The sequence below is a fragment of the Dermochelys coriacea genome, chromosome 1 (genome assembly GCF_009764565.3).
Source record: "Dermochelys coriacea isolate rDerCor1 chromosome 1, rDerCor1.pri.v4, whole genome shotgun sequence".
Taxonomy (NCBI): domain Eukaryota; kingdom Metazoa; phylum Chordata; order Testudines; family Dermochelyidae; genus Dermochelys; species Dermochelys coriacea.
Window position 1 is genome coordinate 260321190 of NC_050068.2, and position 21719 is coordinate 260342908.

Consider the following 21719-nt stretch of genomic DNA (forward strand, 5'->3'; position numbering starts at 1 on the left):
AATGCAGGAGGAGGACATAACTGATTAGAATGGATAAAGCTGCTAGTGAAACACTAATAACTCCGTCATCTGCTGTGAGGGGAAGGGAAACGTAGAAGAGGAACTTGGCAGGATCAGAGGGATGAAGAGAAAATATTTAATCTTGTGATGTTTGTCAATGGTTTGAAATAAGTTCCTCTACTTGCATTTAAAAATGAAAGTAGAGGAACATAGCAACATATTATTGTAAAACAAAAATCCCTCCAACATACCAACATGCTCTTCAGTTGGAATGGCAGATGATATCTTTGGAGGTGGATTAACAGAGGAGTGGGGAGGGGCCACACAACTGGGATAGCAGGATTAAGGCCTTGTCTACATACAAAAGTTGTACCATAGTTATACTGGTATAGTTAACGTTCTAGAACCCCCACCCCAGCACCCTCCCCCCACTGTGGATGCAGTTATACTGATATAAAGATGCTTATACAGTTATAGCTTGTTCCTGTATGGGAAGGGATGCCACGCCCCTAAATAGCATAGTTATACCGGTAATAAAGTTTTGCATAGACAAGGCCTTTGTCATATCAGCCAAATTGAATGTGGATTATGATTGTGATGGTGACAGGTCAGGACTAGAATAGCAGGGGATGTTTGTACTTAAGGATCATGGTGCATTGACTGAGCTGTTTGAGAATCCTAGGACTTGACCAGGCAGGAGTGCTTGCAGGTAAAGAATGAGGGGCAGGGCTTTCAGGGCAGAAAGAACCTAAATAGCAAGAGGTGCCACAGATCTGGACTGAAGTGTATTGGTGGAGCTCTGCAGAGAAGTTTGAATAACATCACCTGTTCTGTGCACTTGCTCCCCGACTGCAAAAATAACTGTCCATTAATGACTTGTCACTGCAGACAGCCTAGCCAGCCATCCTTGGAAAGGAAATTTGTGAGAAAGGATGAATTGCCATGTGTGGAACACATCTGACCATGGGACAGGAATAGATGGGAGATCAGGAGAAGCTGGACAGCTCCCATTCATATCTTTCAGCTCTATGTGGATTTGCAACTTGATGTTCCAGCATCCACTGCTGATGAATTATTATTCACTACAATACATGACAGCTGAGAATTCCCCTCATTTCCAAGCTTCCATCCACTTACCCTCCTCCTCTATTTCTTGACAATGTTGCTTCCCTGAGGCTAGCTAATTAAGGATGGGGTGACACCAGTTTAGTTTAAAAGCACACAAAACCGGAACCGAACCCAAACCAATTAACCTTTCCCAGAACATCAGATAAAACCATTTGGCATTTGGAAAAAGTCTTAATTTCTTTGATAGTAAAAAAAAAACAAAAACCTTTCATTTTTGTGATTGCTCCTGTGCTCCCTGGCTAGAAAGTGCAACTGCTGAAATGCCGTGAAAAAGCTTCTTCACCTGTCATTGCCATCCCATTCAGAAGCAAGAGATGATGAAAATGTTGTCATACAGCCTGTTCTTATGAGATTGCCAGCCCCCTTTTGCATACTCAGTTAGTTTGGATCATTCAGATAAGCACCCAGATAGATGCAAGTGTATCTGAATCATACTTTTTAAACATAGGATTTTCAAGAATGGATCACACCCATAATCCATCTGACTTGTCTGTGATAGTGGCCAGCACCAGACGCTTCAGAGGAAGATATAGAACCACACAGTAGGCAGATGTGTGATAATCTGTCCCCCAGAATAGGTCTCATCCTGGTCTTCATTATTATTATTTATTTATTATTTATTTATTTGTATTGTGGTAGTGCCTGGGATCCCTAGTCATGGACCTCCATTGTGCAAGGCACTGTACAAATTAGCTAAGTACCAGAAAAATGCAGCTTAATATCCCTTCCAAAAAAGGTTGTTATCCTTAATTATAACTCTGGATAGTCTTCATGACCTTAAATGTTATCTCTCTCTAGAATTAAGACCAGGGAGTGTAATCCACAGGGGGAAAGGTTTAACATCTAAGGACAAGGGTGGCAAACCCTAGAAGGGAGCCCTACAGTGAAGGAATCTCTAGGCAATCAGGGAGGAGAGCCGCTTCCTGTTTCTCTCCTTGTTGGGGGTTTGCCACCACCAGCTCATTTTCATTTTTATTTATGGCGTAGAAAGCCATTTTGTTTTATGGCTAGACAGTAAAGACATTTGAAAGCAGAACATTTCCATGGAGTGTTTTGGCTGGCTAACAGAAAGCCAGACAATTTTTTTTACATTGCCAGACAGCCAGGGTGAGTGACTGCTCACAGCAGGTCTCTCAATGGAGCACCAATTAGGTCCCACAGCAGTAAACAAACAGCTCACTCAATTTTGTAACATATTCTCTCAATCTCTCAGGCCATTCACAGGCAGGAAAATTAATGTAGCGCAGAACAGAGAATATGGTGAGAGCAGATTTGGAACCAGCCCAAAAGGGGGCTTGAGCTATTGGTGATGCACAGAAATGGCCATTGGTGAAATCTTCCACAGTATGAGATGGACAGACTGGTGTGTACAGTGTGAATTCGTGCACTCACCCTACTTACCACATATATATACCATTTCTCAGCGGCCTGACCTAGGGGAGCTGCTCCTTTAGGTATGGAAGGCACTTGTATTGCCTCCACCCCCACTGGATGGAATACATTGGGCTTTCTGATACGGATCAGATTCCTCTGCCAGATGATCTAGCGAAGCCATTCCTTAAATTATAAGAGGAAACGGCGGGTGCACATATATATGACCACTGTCCGCTGCTGTATTTAATATGTTTGTGTGTTTATCCATTTGTAATGAACATGCCTTGTAGTGGCTGGAGGCACTAGTATTTCTGACAGTTAATGGAGCTGTTCTATTAATGCACTGGTGAAAGGCTTGCATTTTTGGAACAGAATATTTCCCAATGTCTCTTGGATGTGGTTTATCTGATGACAACAAAGACTGTGTATATGATAGCTCATTCTGAATAATTGCCCCCTACTCAGGTGCTTTAGATACAGTGTCATCTCTCATTCCTGTACAGATGTTGAATGTTGGACTCCATCCCTACTCACTTTCAAACCTACACATGGGTAGGGTGGGTCAGGGTTCTGAGGTGTCACCACGCGTCCTCCCTCTCAGCTGCTTGGCTGGCTGGTTCTTGCTCACATGCTCAAGGTTTAACTGATTGCCATCTGTGGGACCGGGAAGGAATTTCCCCCCAGGTCAGATTGGCAGTGACCTTAGGGGATTTTCACCTTCCACTGCAGCATATGGGTGCAGGTCATTTGCCAGGATTATCGAGGTATATCTCACTTAATCATTCCCCTGCTTTGAATGTTGGTGCACCTCAGACTTTTTATCTCTGCCTGTCGCATATAATAGACTAGTGTTCCATGGGTTGTAATATTTTGCTCTCTTTTTAGCTATTGGGTTTAATGTGTGGGTGGTGTTGGTGGCCTGTGATATACAGGACTAGATCAGTGATACTCAGACCTCAGTGGTTCAGCAACCAAATTAGCAATCAACATTACCCAAAAGAGCCACAATAGTGTGAATTCATTGATTCATTTACTATATAATATTCATATTTAAATGGTATGATGGGAAATATTTAGTGTATATGTATATATGGAAATTTCCATGGAAATATCCTGCTTTGAAATGTCTTTATTGTCTACCATAAAACAAAATGGCTTTCTACACCATAAATAAAAATGAAAATGAGCCGGTGGTGGCAAACCCCCAACCTGGAAAGAGGCAGGAAGCGGCTCTCCTCTCTGACCACCTAGAAATTCTTTCACTGTAGGGCTCCCTTCTAGGGTTTGCCACCCTTGTCCTGAGATTTTTACCCTTTCCCCCTGTGGATTACACTGCCATCACACCTGTCTTTGTCTTAATTCTAGAGAAAGATGAACATTATATATAATTATTCTCACAGCCAATAAGTTAATAACTTAGGGCAAGTTGATAACTTAATTGATTAATAACATAGTAAAAGCATCCTGACTGGTTAGTAATTGTAACATCATGTGCTGCAAAGAGCCATAGGAGACACATAAAGAGCCACTTGCGGCTCATGAGTCTGTCTGAGTATCACTGAACTAGATGATCTAATGGCCCCCTCTGATTTTAAACTCTGACACCTGCAGTACCCAAAAAGGCACAGCAGAACGTGCCACTTCACATCTATTGATGAAAGCTCGCTGGTTGAAGCTGTTGGTATGATTTATGTAAGTCACAGGCTTGAAAATCAAGCTCTTGTTAAGGTCGTTGAATATGCACCCTGCTTGCAAGCCATGCCCCCTTGCTGTGATCTTATCCAGACTAAGCGAAACAAAGTTGAGCTTGGACAATAAATGAATGAAAGGCTGCCATAGAAAACCCCAGTGATACAGACAGTGGTGTTTGGTGACTTAGTAGGTGGTGTTCTTCCTCTGAGTCATTACTACCAAGCCAACGCCCCAGCAAGGGGTTAGGAAGGATGTTCTATTATTGGAGTGCTGTATTTCAGATGAGATGAGATTTATCACCTGATCACTTGTGGTCATTAAATAGCCCCTGTCACTTTAATAAATATGGAGGTGTTAACCTCAGTGTCCTGGCTGAATTCCAACTCACGGAATTACATATTCTACTGACCTAAAATATGTCCTGTGTAGTTTTCAAATGGTGAAGTTACTTTTCACTTCCCCTCCTTTGACTCTGGTGTAGCATGATAGCACAGACTGCCACTTGCATTCTAGCCGAGATGCGTCGCCAGTTCAGTGATACAGGGGGTGATCACTAAAAGTAAAATTCATTTCTGTGCAGCAAGACAGCACCAGTTAATTCACATGCATGGCTGAAATAGGGGTTAAGCAAACATAAGAATGGCCACACTGGGTCAGACCAATGGTTCATCTAGACCAGTATCCTGTCTTCTGACAGCAGCCAATGTCAGATGCTTCAAAGGGAATGAACAGAACAGGGCAATCATCAAGTTATCCATCCCCTGTCATCCAGTCCCAGCTTCTAGCAGTCAGAGGCCTTAGTGGGACTAAGTGATGCATAGAACTTGAGCTTGCCCTCTGTACTGGGGTGATTTTCACCCAATACGGTACATACAGGACTAAATTCTACCTTCAGTTACACTATAGCTAATGGAATTGTGCTGTGTAACTGAGGCAGAATTGGCTTACAGTCCATAAAGTGCTCTGATATCTTAGGAGAAACGATGCCTGAGAAATGTAAGTGATGACAAAAAATCAACATCTCTCTGTCACACAGGTGCTGATGGAAGTCATACACATGTAGAGAGAGGAAGAATGAGCACCTAGTGGGAAAGCTTTCATAAAAAGCCCAGCACTGACTGAACAGTATAAGGAAACTGGAGATACAAGAGAAGGGAGGAATAGGATCAGAGATGCAGGGCTGGTTTGATGCTGTTCAGTTCAGATGCTGAAAATGCTAGGCTGGGGTTCAAAGATAGGATTATTGACCAGTGGTGCTTTAGTAGTTGGTGGGGAAAGTGTTTATGGCCAAGGTATTACTGCAGTACTGATTTATCAATCTAGCCAACACTGTGTATGGTATTTGACAGGTTTCAGAGTAGCCGCCGTGTTAGTCTGTATTCGCAAAAAGAAAAGGAGGACTTGTGGCACCTTAAATGTGTTAGTCTCTAAGGTGCCACAAGTACTCCTTTTCTTTTTAAGGTATTTGAGTCACTCCTAAATCCAGCCTCTGGCAAGGAAAAATACATTTAATCCATTTGTTAGATTGTTTGAAGAGGTGTCTGTGTCTCGGTCACTGCCCAAGGTTGGAATTGAAAATAAGTGAGAGATGAGCCTTTAACTATTTCCCCAACACGGCTCCTTTTGAGGGGGAGGGTGTCAAATATCACATGTAACTGTCTGGATGTTGAAAAATGAAATGAACGCTCTCCCTCCCCACAGAAAGAATCACTGAGCTCTCTAATTCCACCGAAGGGCAAAAATCAAAGCAAGACTTTGTATTCAAAGAGGTTGTTGTTTTTAACTGGTTGTCTCAAACTGAGATTATTGCTCTGCACTTGGGAGTTTGAGGATGTATTCACCCAGCCCTCTGTGATCTTTATAGAACAGTCCAGTGCCTCAAGATAAAACACTGAGAAAAATGCCATACTAAAGTAATTCTGCTTTGGTTGCTGGCATTTTCTTTAGTCCTCTCCCCATCGTTCTAAATAATCATTATTAATAAGGGATGTTTACATGAAAACAAAATCTTTGTTTTTATAGTTCACACAGTGGTAACCTGCTCCCCCATTTGAAATCCTAATCCTCCCCTTGTGACATAACAATCATCGTCACCACATGCAGCTGTGTGACATTACAGGCTGAAGATAAGGAACTCCAGTAACTAAAATAACAAGGGATGCTGCAGGTCAAGGCTGAGTTGCATCAGCAGAGCTATACTGGGGACCCAAGAATAGCATGGGACAACTGTAGCTTAGCATTGAGGTGCTCAGCATTGAGGTGCAATGGCAGATTGGTGTGAGGACCTGGGACTGGGATACCAAAAGGTGTCAGAATTAAGGTGCATCAACAAATCAGGGGGAGGGCAGGAAGGAGAGAGAAGGAGGTGAACAGGATTGAAATGGTGGGAGAATTTGCAGGCCAAAATTGAGGCACACTGGCAGACCATTAAAATTGTACAGTTCACTACTGAAGTGCATTGGCAACACTCCGAGGGGCAAGCGAAATACTGCAGGTCAGGACTGAACTACATTTGTATATCTGTGTGGGACTTCCCAGGACTTAAATAACACAGATGTCTGTAAGACAGGATCCCATTGAACTTGCAGAGTTGTGTGTGGACAGTCACACACCTTGCCTCTATTCTGCCTGCCTCATGTTCGGTCACACAAATTCAATTTCACCTCAAATAAGCAGCAAAAAAGAAAATGCTGAAAGAAACCTTGGAGAAAAGCATGTAAAGATCCTTTTATATTTGGGAATGAGAGAAGATAATTCTCAGAATCAATCTCTAGTGGCCCATCAATTTTAAACATGACATTTTTCTTGCATAATTCTGGGTCTTGTTCAGAGCTAACACTTTTTGGTCTTTCTCAGTTCTGCTATGAAAGGCAGCTCAATAAACCAAAGTTTCTCTAGAGAGGCTGTTGGTGAAGTTTCTTTCTGTGGTCCTCTGGATAATAGCTTTTCAGGTAAGGCAAGTTGGAGAGTCTTCCCTGCTTGTACAGACTGGATGCCTTGGAGGAGTGAAGATGGGCTATGGAGCCTTTAACTTTCAGGTCACTGATTGCAGTCCAGTCTGGGTTAGAAGTGCTGAAAGTTATTCCCATATGAGAGCTGTTTAGTGGCCTTTGTGAATGCACTTCCAGGAGCATCTCCCACTGGTTCCTGGAATGACATGTACCTACATCACAAAAAACACCAATGCAATTGACACTAATTGAGCCACTTCCTACTCTGCCATTGGCAGCCTCAGCAGACAGGTCAGAGATTCAGTGAGCCATGGGAACTGAGCACTCCTTTTGATCCTAAAAATGATCCTTCCAGCACACGTCTCAGTTATGTTAGCAAGAAGTGTTCATTGAGTGAAGCTTGCACCGCTACTTCCCATGCTACAAAAAGGAAGACTTTGGTTTGCAGGGCTGTTGGTGATCGTTTGGTACCTTTCACTGCCACTAAACACATGTAAGATGTGAATTCAGGCTCTAGAAATCTGGACTCTTTGGACACGTATGTCGTACTCATGTGGCTTAAGCAGTAAGTATTACAATTTGGTTTTCTGCCACCTCCAAAACAGGGAGTACAACCTTTCTGCACACAAGTTTTTTTCCTCACTGGAAATCAAGGCTATCCATGCCAAAAAGCCTTTGTAGAGGAAGGTCTTTCTTTCATTCTTCAACATGGTGCTCACAGCCTAAAAAAGAATTTTTTTATTGTAAGATCCTCCTTTTGCCCATAGTGTGTATCTCTCATAAGGATAATAAGTAGGCCATTGTGGAGGATGAGTGCCTTCTGCTGGATGAGAGGGTCACTTACATCACAGGGAATAGCTAACAGAACAACGCTGTTATCACTTACACTGAGGTCATTCGTATTATCAGCCTGCTTGGACATGGGGTGCATATTTTCATCATAAGATTATTGGGTGGAGACAATGGCCTGTGGGAAACAGCTTCTGCATTGGTACGTTTTGAGCCCTCTTGATGAAAAGTGAACCACTAATTTGAGTCTCGTTCCGATGCCTATTAGCCACGCCGGGTAAGGGGATCGTTCCTAGCTGGTAAATTCTTTCAATCCAGTAATGGTTTGTGGGCCTGAACAAGAGCTCACAACACTGGATACAGGCCAACTGCCCCTAGCAAGGGACTATTATAGATTAACCAACAGGCTGGTCCTAATGCTTCTGGTACCCTGAGTGAGAAGAGATCACAGCACCAATGAATAGTTCACAGTGTCCTGAGCAAGAGGAGATAACAAGCCCTTCTATGAGCTAGACTCAGAGGTCCCAGCTCCTCCCAGACATTGACATATTTGTATCTCTTCCAGCTTTGCCCTGTCATCAAGGCACAGTATGGAAGCCATTGCCAAATTTGATTTCAATGCTTCTGGAGAGGATGAACTAAGTTTCCGGGCCGGGGACGTTCTGAAGGTAAGTGCAGCCCGAGGCTCCACCAAAGGAGGACTCTTTAACAATGTGACTCCTGCCAGACCGCACTGCACCAGTGCCTCCTGCCATAACATAGGCCAGCCCAGATGTTCACAGACTGCGGTCCAGATGCCACTAGTGCTCCTTGGAGGGCTTGCTGGAGGTTCATGGAGAACTGGCTAGCCTCACAGTGCTTGCCATCCTCCTTATTTCCAGCTGTTAGATTGCCATAAAAGATGGCTAAAGCAATGCTACTCAAAGTGGTGGTCCGCGGACCAATGCTGGTCCGTGAGCCATCGGCTGCCAGTCTCTGCGCACATTGGGAAAAAAAATTGCCGGTCCCCCACATCAGATAGCTTGAGAAGCACTGGGCTAAAGTACATTAAGTGACTTTCCTGATATTACTTTTCCCTGTAAGGAATTACTGTAGTTGCCACAGGGATATTATATAATTGCTAATGGGAGGGGAAGTATCCACAAGACTTTTCCATACAGAAATTATATGAAAAAAGTTGAGAACCCCTGAGCTATTATATTACACAACACTCCCTTCAGAAATGAAGAAGCAGAGGAATGCTAGAGCGGGAGTGGGAAGAAGTGGCAGGCAAATGTCAGACATATAGTATGTAAACGCAGTCTATTTAATCTTTGTATTTGTTCTGGTAAAATTGTTCTTGTTATTAGCAATGAGGATGAATCCACACAACCCCACATAATATTTTTTACCCCATTCCTCAATCTACAACACCGTGCATCCTAGTCACTCTGCTACAGCTGAAGATGCCTGAACATGACTCACATTGGCTCTCGCTGACTGTACCCCTTAATTGGCCAAAAGGAGCATTGTTGAGTAGTGAGGGCCAGGGCACCTCTGTCTTGGCCTGCAGCACCTCCTGCTATTCCAATTAATTATAATCTATGAATTCTCCCCTCTTAGCTTTCCTTAGGTCCAGACCCCCATTTCTCACTTTACCCTCCCTCCCATCTGTTCTTGGGACTTAGGGCAAACATGGCTCCATCCAAAACCCACCAAGATCAAGGAGGTGGATCTTTCCAGAGTGACATGAGAGGTGCTATGGACAAATCCCCCTTCTCCCCTTTAGGATGGTTGAGCACTTGCCCTACACAGCACTCCTGATGCTTCCTCAGCTCAAACTCCGTCCCCATGCCCCTGCTGCCTCTACCTCTGCACTGTGTTGATTGTATCTCTCTATTCGTTAAAATTCACTGGGCATTCACAACTAGAAAGCCAGAGATTGTCCTCTCATTATCTCTCTTTCTCTTTGTGGCGGCGCAACTCCCTAGCAGCCAAGAGTCAAAGATCTAACAAATCAAAGTGTGTAACATCACACACACGCACGCATGCAGGCACATACCCCCAGCTGTCCTCCCTACCCTGCCTGTGCAACCTGCTGGGGTTTATCTTAACTGATTGGTGAAGGAGATAAGGTAAACAGTATTGATGTGGAGATTAAATGAACAGGAAGTGTGAGGCCCTGAACCGGCAGCGACAGGAGGAAATCCACCTCCCCACCACCCCTGCTGTGAGAGATTCACACAGAAGGGGCCTGCCCTCTGCTCACCAAGAGCTTGGAGGTGGATTGCGCCGGAAACCTGGCTTTTAGCAGAGCAGTCTGCAGGCAGGAGGGGAGAAGGGGTTGCTGATATGCAGTTATACCCTGTGTAGGTGTTGAGCCATAGAGGAGAAAAGAGTTTTATCCCATTTGGTTTGCTTGGAGCAGCACAAAGGGACCTTAAATCAGGCCCACTGTATGGGGGAATCAACTCAGCTACCCATTCAGAAATCCTCAGCTGCCCATTCCCTCCCTGTGCACGGGTGTAAGGACTACACAAGGGGCAAGGCAGTGGAGAATGAGTCCCAGAGGGCTCAGTATTGTCAACCCCGAATGTTTAAAAACATGGCTTAACCTTTTTTTTTTTAATTACATATTTTGGGAACTTTTTTTTTTGCTTTCTTTTTCCTGAGCCCCTAGGGATCATACTTCAAGCTTTTCTCTACAACCATAAGGGCTAGGATCTTCCTTTTAAAAAAAAATGAAAGCTGAGATTCTCATGTATTCACTTGCCTCCAGGAGCTGGAATTTTAAGAAAACACCATATACCACAAAGCTTGCAATAAAATCATAGCCACTGGCAACACTGGTAGCTATATACCACCTGTTCCCTCACCTCTGTCTTCAGGCCATGTCAGGGCACAATTGGGTGGAGGCAGAGCATAATGCAGTCCAGCAATCCTTGATCAGTGGAATGACCTTAGTAGCGAAAGTAGGCGTAACCTTGAGGCTGCTCCAATTTGCATTACAATTTGCACAGGCTGGCCCCCTGCAACCGCCAAAATCTAAAACAGCAGAAAACTGGCTTTGAACACCTTTGCCTCCTCCCTTCAACTGCTCTGGTGTGAGCTCTGCACAGCTGAAGCTTCAGCCCCCTAATTCTAACATACACAATGATACCCAATAACACACACTCAATCACAATCATATACATTCCTATGTAGCAGAATTTTGCAGAGCTTTTTCATCCCTTGTCAAATTGGGACACTCCAGGGCAAACCATTAAAAACAACACAAAGAACTCCTTAAAGCCCCACTAAGTCCTTCAGAGCAAACTCCTCCATCGCGAAGGCATTAGAGCTGTGCAGTATACATCTCCCAGCCTCCTGGACATTTATCCAGGAATACAGATAAAACTAACAAGCAGTCCCTCTAATTCCTCCATATCTTCCTCATTACTTTATTTGCATTGAACTGGCCTTCATCTACCAGCCCTGCTGCAGTGTGTGTATGTGGGGGGGAAGAAAACGGGGGTGCCATGGGATTCCAGGGCTCTCAGCACCAGCAAACCCAATCTAGTCTACTTTTATCCTTCCAAATAATTCCAAACTCTTTCTTTCTTTTTCCAGTAACTTCTCCTTCTGGATACCTTGCCTCTCCCAAGAAGGTTCGTTCATTCATTCATTCTGTCTCTCTGCTGCAGATTTTAAGCTCCCAGGAAGAGTGGTACAGGGCTGAGCTGAGAAGTCACGAAGGATTTGTCCCCAAGAACTTCATAGATATTCACATTCCCATGTAAGTAAAACAGGGATCAGGTGCATTTCCCTTGAAAATTTCAGGGAGTTTTGTCGTGTGTGTACGTCTACACTTACGATAGCGTGTACAGACACTGCACACCCAGCTAGCACAGGGATAAAGAGCAGTGCAGAAGGTGAGGCATGACTTTGGTGAGGAGAGGAGAGTGCTCTACATGCCTGAACCTCCAGGGTGTATACCCTACATGGGCTCTCTACATAGGGTTACCATATTTCAAGTCTCCAAATAGAGGATACTGCCAGGATCCAGCGTGGGGTACAGCAGCCACCGCTCTCCAGCCACCCTGCTCTGAAGGCAGCACCATCACCAGCAGTAGCACAGAAGTAAGGGTGGCAATACCATGCCATGTCACCCTCGTGTCTGCACTGCTGCTGGCAGCGGCACTGCCTTCAGAGCTGGGCACCCATCAAGCAGCTGCCACTCTCTGGCTGCCTAGCTTAAAATCATGGACATTTGTTCGGATTTCAAAAATCTGCCCGGGCAGAGATTGGAGGAGCAAAAAAGAGGGTCCTATCTGGGAAAACCTGGATGTATGGTAACCCTATCTCTACACGCCCAAGCAGTGCCTCCCATATCTACACTGCTGGTTTTTAGCAGTATAGTGTCCTGTTGCCTCCCCGCTGCTGGAGCCTTTTCCATAGGACATAAGAATAGTCATATTGGGTCAGACCAATGATCCATTTAGCCCACCGTCCTGTCTTCCAACAGTGGCCAATGCCAGGTGCTTCAGAAGGAATGAACAGAACAGGCAATCATGGAGTGATTCATGCGCTGTCGTCCACTCCCAGCTTCTGGCAAATAGAGGCTAGGGACACTCAGAGAATGGTGTTGCATTCTTCCCATCCTGGCTAAAGCCATTGTTGGACCTATCCTCCATGAACTTATCCAGATCTTTTTTGAACCCTGCTATGGTCTTGGCCTTCACAACATCCCATGACAAAGAGTTCCACAGATTGACTGTGTGTTCTGTGAAGTAATTCCTTTTGTTTTTTTTAAACCTGGTGCCTATTAATTTCAATGGATAATCCCTAGTTTTTGTATTATGTGAAGGAGTAAACAACATTTCCTCATTCACTTTCTCCTCACCCAATCAAGATTTCATAGATCTCTGTCATATCCCCCCCAGCAGTCTCTTTTCCAAGCTGAAAAGTCCTAGTCTTTTTTAATCTCTCCTATAAGGAAACTGTTCCATATCCTTAATTATTTGTGTTGCCCTTCTCTGTACCTTTTCCAATTCCAATATATCTTTTTTGAGATGGAGCAACCAGAAATGCATGCAATAGTCAAGGTGAGGGTGTACCATGGATTTATATAGAGGCAATATGATATTTTCTGTCTTGTTATCTATCCTTTTCCTAATGGTTCCTAACATGCTGTTAGCCTTTTTGTCTGCCACAGCACATTGAGCAGATGTTTTCAGAGAACTAGCCACAATGACTCCAAGATCTTTTTTTTTTTGAGTGGTAACAGCTAATTTAGATCCATCATTTTGTATGGATAGTTGGCATTATGTTTTCCAATGTGCATGACTTTGCATTTATGAACATTGAATTTCATCTGCCGTTTTGTTGCCCAGTCACCCAGTCCCTGTTGCCTTCCCCCTTGCTGGAGCCTTTCACTGCAGTGTGCACCTACACACTGCAGTGACAAGTGTGGTGCGGATTGCTTTTCATGTGGTATGCAGCTTCGCATGTAGTGCCTGTACGCTCCATGCTGCCATAAGTATTGAGATAGCCTGTGTGTGTGTTTGGTCACCGCTTCCTCTCTCATGCTTTCTTAGAGCATGGTACAGTTTAAGGCAGACAGGGGCTGTGGCAAAACTCCACACACCAGCCTGTCAATGCACCTTAGTCCTGCCCTGCAGCACCCCCTGCTATTTTAGTCCTGACAGCCCCAAAACTCTTGTCACTCTCAAGTGATTCCCTTGTTACTGTTGCTAGGATGTGGTAGGAGCTACATCTTGCTGTCCTTGGACAGAAGGAGAGTTGTTAATGTTAGAGGGTCTTGACAGTGAAAAGGCCAGGTAGAAGAGGAAGACATGGGGCTTTCTCTCTCTAAAGAGGGTATAGAAAGGTAAAAGCCCTCCCTCTAAGCCCTATCATTAATACCCAGTCCCACATCACCCTCCGTACATGTGAGTTTCATTCTATCCACTAGAGGCCAGTTTGATGCTACATGAGAAGCAATGTCTATTGTCTAACCTTGATTGCCAGTGATGATAGACCAGGCACATGTCATCCTCACCTTGTCAACTCTTCCTGCTCCTTTGAAGTCCCCTGCTTGCACAGCAGAACCCAGGCTCTAGAGCACTAAGAGAGAGGTCTTTCCCACATTGCTCTCCACTGTGATGCTGCAGCAAGTTCAAGAGGAGCAGGATGGAGAGGACTGCAGTTTGAGGAAGGATTTCCGTTAATCTAATGCATAGCAAAATGCCCTAGCCTGACATGCTAAATACTACTGTGCAACGGATTTACAATCCTTCTTTTTAGATTCACAGAAATCCTCCCTGAAGCTACAGGTCCCTCCTTCTTCCAAAGTGCTGCAGCAGCATTGCAGGAGAGAGGATGGTGCGGGCTTTTCCCCACACTGCCAAGGACATTGCCAACTAAGATTTTTATTATTATTATTTGCATATTATTACCCTGGGGCAGAAGTTAGAAGAGCTGCTCCTGTAGGCAGGGCCGGCTCCAGGCACCAGCTTTGCAAGCAGGTGCTTGGGGCGGCATTCAGAAGGGGGCGGCAGTCTGTGTCCCGCAGCAGCAATTCGGCAGCAGCTGCGCTGCTCTTCCCACTGCGGCGGCTTTTGGACAGCAGCTCCGCTGCTCTTCCAGGCGCAGCAGCAATTCGGCGGCGACTGCTTGGGGCGGCAAAATTGGTAGAGCCTCCCCTGCCTCTAGGTACTGGAGGGATTGTCCTCCCTGGGAATGCCTGTGTGCCAGTGCCCCCTGTTGGATGGAATTTAGAAGACCTGCAGTATTGCCAGTCTCAACAGAAAAATCACAAGTCAGATCCCCCTGCCCATCCCCAAACTGTGTGTGACAATTAATGTTGCCCGTGCTCCCAAATGGATTAGATAAGGTGATTTTGGCCCCTGCTGCAGGAGCTCTCACTTCCATATCTGCCCATCCACTGCCCAGCAATTCTGCCCCCACCCTCATCAGTTGTGCCCCCCCACCAGTTTATCTTCCACGCCCATGAATTCAGATCCCCTCTGTTCAGCCCCTCCAGACCCACACCTTGTCAGTTCAGCCCCCCAGCCTCACTTCTCCTCCTTGTGTTCTTCACCCCCTTCTCCCAGGTCTGGGGGGTCTGCTGCAGGGTTGTTGCTCCCCTCTGCCCTTTCCCGCTGTTACCAGGCTGGTTATAGCAGGGGAGATGGGGGAGGAGCAGAAGCGCTATTCTGTGCCAGTTGCTTATAGGAGGGCTGAAAAGAGGAAGGAGCGGCACCATCTGGAACTGTTGGGGGCTTCTGCTCCCTCTTCTCCCCTCCTCTCCTGAAAGAATGGCTTCATATTGCTATGGGGAATGAGGTAGCTCTTCCTGTAGTAACTGATTGCTTGCTTAGTACCTGGAGGCAGGCAAGTGGGGCAGGCAGCCAGTTGGAGGGCTTAAATTCACACAAGGTCATTGTTAGACTAGCTCCTCCAGCCCCAGACAAAATTATGTCACTGGTGAAAAAAATCCCAAAAGTTGGTGGTACTGTATATGTGTCATTATGTGTGAATTCCATCTACTGGCTGAGCTGTGGGACTTGCTCTGTTAGGTCAACAAGCAAACACAGGCCTGTATTTTTGGCGCCAACGTTCTCTCCTTCCTACGGGGTTTGCTGAGGTGCCTGTGCCACAGGGTGTTACGCTAGCAGCTTTTTCCTGGCACACTTGGAGCAGTGGAATCAGCCCGTTCATTATGCCTCTCACATAGGAATTACGTCTTCACTAACCTTTCCCTCTCACACACACAGAATATATAATAGCTGGGCTGAAACATTTCCACTTTGATCCTTTTCTGAGCAGCAGCAGCTCCATATTTTTGAAAGCTGTTCAGGCTGGACACTGGAAAGGGGAAGGGGGAAGGAAATTGGTTTTCATAAAGGGCCATTTTCTCCATCTCTGTTTCTATACACCATACTTTGAGAACATGGATTGTTAGCAGGAGACAATCCTACTGAACCCTCTAGTGCCTTTCCCACCTCTGCTGATTCCCAACCCTCCTCTTACCTCTTCCCTTCTTTTTCCCTAACCCATTTCCTTATTCACATGCATGTGATTTATTCCCCATGACAGCTGGTTTAATGAAGGGATATCCCGCCATGAGGCAGAGAACTTACTCATGAGCAAGGAAGTTGGCTCTTTCATCATCCGAGCCAGCCAGAACTCCCCTGGTGAATTCTCCATCTCCGTCAGGTACCTGCTACTTACAGTATCTTCCTGCTGTTTCTGGTTAATGCTGCTGTCCCTAGCCTCCCCTTGACAGGATGGCAGTATCTTGGGAAGCTTGCGTGGTGCCAGTCAATGGGAACAAGTGGGGCATCTGCTTCTCAAATGTTTCTTTTTCCATTAAAGTGACACAGCAAATACCCCCTCCCAAAATCACAACCTCAGCTGTCCTGCTCCTTTGGAAGCAGAACAGAGCACATTCTGTGGGCCATCTCCCACCGTGCAAAACATGTGCCTTTCAGGTATGTTTTTTTGCATGATGGCTCTAGTAACTGGCCAAGAATGCTGTTTAATATCCATTAGGAGGTGACTTACACCATTAATTTATTTCACATAGGCCACTGAGCAGCCACCAGACAGGAATGACTTTCAATTGCTGTTGATAAAATTGCACAGGAACCAGCAGCTTAACAATTATGATAATAAACATCGTTAGCATTTATGTAGCACGTTGAATTCTGAAATGCTGTATGAACATTGACTAATAAATCAAAAAGACTCCATTTCCCAGCCCCCTGGGCCTCTTACTCCCTATGCTTGTTTCCCTTTTCAGCCACTTATTCTAGTCCAGCCATTCTCAGCCTTTGTTTCAAACCCAACACTGCCCCCTCCTGCGTGAACCCAGCATAGCCCTTCTTGGCACTGGGACTGCAGACGGTTCTTCAGCGGGAATCCATTGTTCCATTGGGTGCTGGTGGATGTTATGCAACAAGTATGAAGGAGTAAATCTCAGTCCTTTGCCCCATCTTGTCTAGGGATTAACCTGAGGAAAAATACCTCAGGTAAGGCTATAATCTGGTGGCGCTCTTTGCTTAGAGTCAATGCAGATCCACTTGTTAATGGGCACCGGGTTGCTGCCTTACCCTCTTTTAAATAAGATGCAGAATGAAGCTTCTAAGCATTTGTGGTCATAAAAGATTCCATGACCCTTATTTTGAAAGTAAAGGTCTGAGCCCCAGTGCCCTGTACTGAGTCTACCATTTGGCCATGCCTCCTCAAGGCAGCTGCATTTTTCTGGTTGGTGAATGATTCCTTTACATACAGGATTATGCTGAGATCCAGTGTATCCAGGTGCAATGCCACTGACTTCACTTTCCACAAGTCCAAATTTGATCCAGAGTCTGCAAAGGGCTTTTGGATTAAAGGTATTAGAGGAAAGTAAAATTGTTATCATCTGATGTTCATTTCTCTCCTTGATCACAGGCATGAGGATGATGTCCAGCATTTCAGGGTGATGAGAGATACAAAGGGCAACTACTACTTGTGGACAGAGAAATTCCAGTCACTAAACAAATTGGTGGAGTACTATAAGACCTCCTCTATCTCCAGGCAGAAGCTGATCTTCCTGAGAGATGGGAGCCAAGAAGAGAAGGTATACCCAGGATTCTCAAACCATCCCTGAAAACCCCAAGAGGAGAAAGCCACCCCATGGGATGAATTTAGTGCTAGAATGTTGCCTCTGGAGACCTTCAGTGGAATCCCAGTCAGGTCTCTAGACTGAAGGGCATCTCAGCCTAGATTTTTGATTGATTGCATCATAAGCACATTATGTAACTTAATGTGATTCACTGTCTCCATTTACGACAAACTGAAGACTGCAGCAGGAAATGCTGCAGATCTGGACTGAGAGGCTTTGCCAGACCAGTGTAGGAGCCCAAGGACTGAACCTGCAGGACATGCTGCAGGTCAGGATTGAGGTGCTTCGGCATGGAGAAGGGGAGCCAGGTCTAACTTTAGGAAGGGTTGGTACAGAATAGCTGCAGGAACACTGATGGGTTTAGGAGCTCAGTGATAGAACAGGAAGGGGATCACAGGGCAGACTGAGTTTATTGGCAGAATTGAGAGAAAACACTGAATTTGGTTTCTTTCCCTCCTTGAATGGACTCTGGGTGCTTCCACTGTTATAGCTGAAAGTTTGGCTGCATTGGGGAATTGCTTATCTCTTATTAGTTACAGAACATAGCATGCTATTGTGGAGGAACTGGGGACAGGATGTAGAAGGGGTGGAAAAAAAGGGGCATAAAGTTGTCCCAGAATTCCAGAGATGTGAGCACAGTTTGTGAGTTTAAGGAAGAAGCAGCAAAAGATGTTTGTAGAAGCAGGGAAATCCCTGTCCACCGACTGCCTATTTGGTTCTTTGCCAGGAAAATGAGGGAACAATGCAGCACAGGCTGCCAGCCATTGCACATGCAATGCTGAGAGAGAGAGAGAGAGAGAAAACACATGGTAACTACAGTACCTGAAGCACTGCTTAACCAGGAAACGGACTTTGGTATTAAATTACCAGGATGTGTGGTTAGAGACAAGCCAGAAAATACATGACGTGTTCATTGTGGCAATAAAGTTTTATCAGCTGCATGTGGGACATTCTTTTCAGCTCCAAAAGGGCAATAGGGTTCATTTTTCAATCTGATAAAGGGTTCTGTGTTGTTGACTCCTTTTAGACCACTTATCCGGCTTTTTTTAAAAAGCATTACCTAACTGTAAGGGAGGCTACATATAGGAGAGAGAGCTGACAACAGAGGATAGTCTGCACAGGGCAGGAGATATTGTATTCGTACAACAACCTGTTGAAGGTGGCTCAGAGCAGGGAGAGGGAGGAAGGGGGACGATATTTGTGCCAAGATGTAAACAGGTAAACGAAAGAATAGGGGAGGGGAGGTTGCAGCCAATGCTCCACTCCTTTGCTGTGGTGATGAGGGTTTGTACAGCGCCTATCGCCATGGGTCTTGGGCCACAACTAGGGCTCATAGGCACTACAGCAATGATGATAATAATTAATAAGTAGAGCCAGGTGCAGAGACAAATTAAGTCTGAGGCCAGAGTTTTCAAAAGAGCTCAGCCCTTCAGGTGCATGTTGGATGCTGAGCTCTACCGAAAATCTGGCTTCATTGTGGGTGCTGAGCCCTTGAAAGTCTGGGTCTGGGCAGTTAACCAAACACAATGCCTCACAACCACACTTATTTACAGTGGATAAATAGGCCCCAGACATGCTCTTCTCTTTCTGTAAAGGGGGAGGTGGGGCCACAGCCACACATGATTATTTACTGGAGGGAACATTGGGGCCCAACTCGCCTTGTGTGTGTAGTGAGGGGACAAATGCAGGCTCCAAACCCATCCATGTATTTGGGCTCAGACCCCAAATCCCCACTTGCACTTCTGAGGGGGAGTGACTGTGGTGAAGAGACAAAATCCAGGGTCCCAGATTTGTCAATTTGTACAGAGGAGCAGGGGTCCTCCTTTGCATAGGCTCTAAGGTTAGGGAGAGCAGTGGGAAGACAGATCTGGGGAGGGAAAGGGACGGGTTACTGATTGCCAGGATACCAGGAAGGGCATTGTGGGAAGCAGACCTGGCCCAACGTTTATCACTCTCCTCCCCCAGGAGAGGCGTGGTGGGAGCCTGGAACGGGGGGCGCAGGAACGACTCCGCCTGAGTGGAGCGGCTGGAGAAATCCGAGCATTAACGTCCAAGAGATATGCAGATCCCTCACCATCCCTGCAGCAGCAGCAACAGGTATCACTGGGAAAGAGGGGTTAGCTGGGATGAGCCTGGGCTGCAGAACATGCTGGTCTCTGCTCACTAGGAGCCAGGCTGTTTACCTAATTGTTTAAGTGCATTGCCATGACTGCTTCATGACTGTTTCTTCACATTGCGATGTAGCATCCAAGTATGGTGTCAGCATGGTGACATCTGGTGGATTGAAATAAATATGGGAACTTCTATTTTGTCCTCTGAATATCAGGGTTTATAGGATGGACCTGCAAAAATCCTAACTCAACAGGCAAGTGACGCTCTAACTGGAGGGCTGGGAACAGCAAACCCAGTCGTGCAAGAATGGACAAGTATGGCAAAACATTCAGCTTGGGACAAAACTGAAAGTCATATTGGGAGCACAGACCAACACTCACCCACGCACCTATCTAGGAATGCCTCTGAAGTCTGTAGGACAAGCCCAACTGTGCAGCCCATTTCTTTTGCTGTGTTGTGGTGATAAGATTCGACACCATGTTGCACGTCGGGAATGGGAAATGAGTTGATTACCATTGGGAGAGTTTGGTTTCTTTGAGCATGTTCCAGATGTGAGTCCTGGGTTCTCTCTTTCTCTGCTGGGAGCTCCTGGTGTGTGATCCTTCAGTCCTGCGGCTTGGCAGAGATGGTGATGGTGCATGCAAAAAATGCTTTTATCGTGAGGATAGGAGGAAAGAGCAGTGCATGGTGCTGCCTCTACAATTGTTCCATGTTGATTTGGGTGGAAAATGGCTATTATTGGGAGAAGGGACTGCCTCCTGTCTGTAGCAGGAGATGCTGCAACAGTATTGACCGCATCTGAGGAGAAGACTGGTCCCGCTAGGGGAAGAGCTCCAAAACCAAGCCTCGTAGGGCAAGAGAGTCCCAACAGAGGAGGGCCAAGGACACTCTGGAAGTGGCCAGTTCTATATCCCATCATTCAGGAGCAACGTTATATAGGAAGGGGACTGTTGGTAGAATAATACAGCTTGTTACAAGATTAGAGCCTGGACCCTTTGTGACAAATCTGTCATTGAGTCATATTTGATACAGAGCAGAAATACTTGTAAGAGAAAAGTATACCCCTCCCAAAAAAAATCCTGTGTCTCTAAAGCCATATTGAGTTTGACTCACTCTGACACTTCCAGTCAGGGACAATTGACATGCAAAGTGGGATCCAGTCACACTGACCTTTTAGGCTGACTAAGGTGCAGGCATGACCAAAGGGCCATTTGAAATGCTAGGTACTGAGAAAGGAAATTGGGAAGCTATACCCAACTACCCAGCTTGAGATTCTTGATCCAAAGGGCACAGACTAAGGGGTCCTTTCCTGTTAGGTGTGTTGCTTGCAGCCCAATGAACACCTGGAAAACAAAGACCTAATAAATGGAGACAAGAAATTACTTGGAGACATTAGGTAACATATGCACTGCCTGGATCCTGAAACCCTTGTACCCTCCCCCCATTCCAGTTGTACATCTGAGTATAATAATGTCTCTTCTCTTGCACCTCACTTTCTAGGACAGAGGTGGTGGGAGCCTGGACAGGAAGGATGGGCTTCATCGCCTCAGAGAACATGGAGAAGGGAGTGCAGCATCCATGTACCGGAGACAAACAGAATCATCATTTCAACAATCACAGGTAGGTGGTTTGCACTATATGCCCCTGTCCTCTACCTCATCCCCTCTCTCAAGGAAACAACCATAGAGACTAGGAGGTTTACTGTTCTCTGGGAGAGGTCAGGAGCAGGAACCGTGTATTATATCTGATGTGATGTTGCACATCCCTGTCACTTTAGAAGGTGTTTCTGTGGCATGTGCTCCATTCCTGTATGCCCCAGCCACTTGAGTTCTATTTTGGGGAGTGAATATATTGAGAGGGATACTGGGGGTTCCTGATAACTTGAACCAACCCTCAGGTATCTCTCGGGGTCCTGATGACTCTTCATGATACCAGTATGGAATTCAATGGGTTTCATACCCCAGCGTTGCATTTCTTGCTCTTTTTGGTTCATGTTGTGGAGGAGAGTCATAAGAATTGTGTCTGACTCCTCCTGTCTCCTCCTC

At 45.6% G+C, this 21719-nt stretch overlaps 1 protein-coding gene across 3 annotated transcripts in view; it reads left to right on the forward strand.

Moving 5' to 3' along the window:
* The window catches only part of GRAP2 (GRB2 related adaptor protein 2), a 40840-nt gene that overhangs the window by 13471 nt on the left and 5650 nt on the right, over window positions 1–21719 (forward strand). For 2 of the 3 annotated variants that reach the window (XM_043501953.1, XM_043501949.1), the window contains 6 exons: window positions 8500–8602; window positions 11597–11688; window positions 15993–16112; window positions 17349–17517; window positions 19528–19659; window positions 21175–21294. In XM_043501953.1, the coding sequence (XP_043357888.1) occupies window positions 8525–8602; window positions 11597–11688; window positions 15993–16112; window positions 17349–17517; window positions 19528–19659; window positions 21175–21294 (711 nt within the window). In that variant the 5' untranslated portion in view covers window positions 8500–8524. Of the gene's footprint in view, window positions 1–2997; window positions 3267–8499; window positions 8603–11596; window positions 11689–15992; window positions 16113–17348; window positions 17518–19527; window positions 19660–21174; window positions 21295–21719 lie in introns of those variants that run through there. The other variant, XM_043501959.1, reaches the window with a different exon arrangement.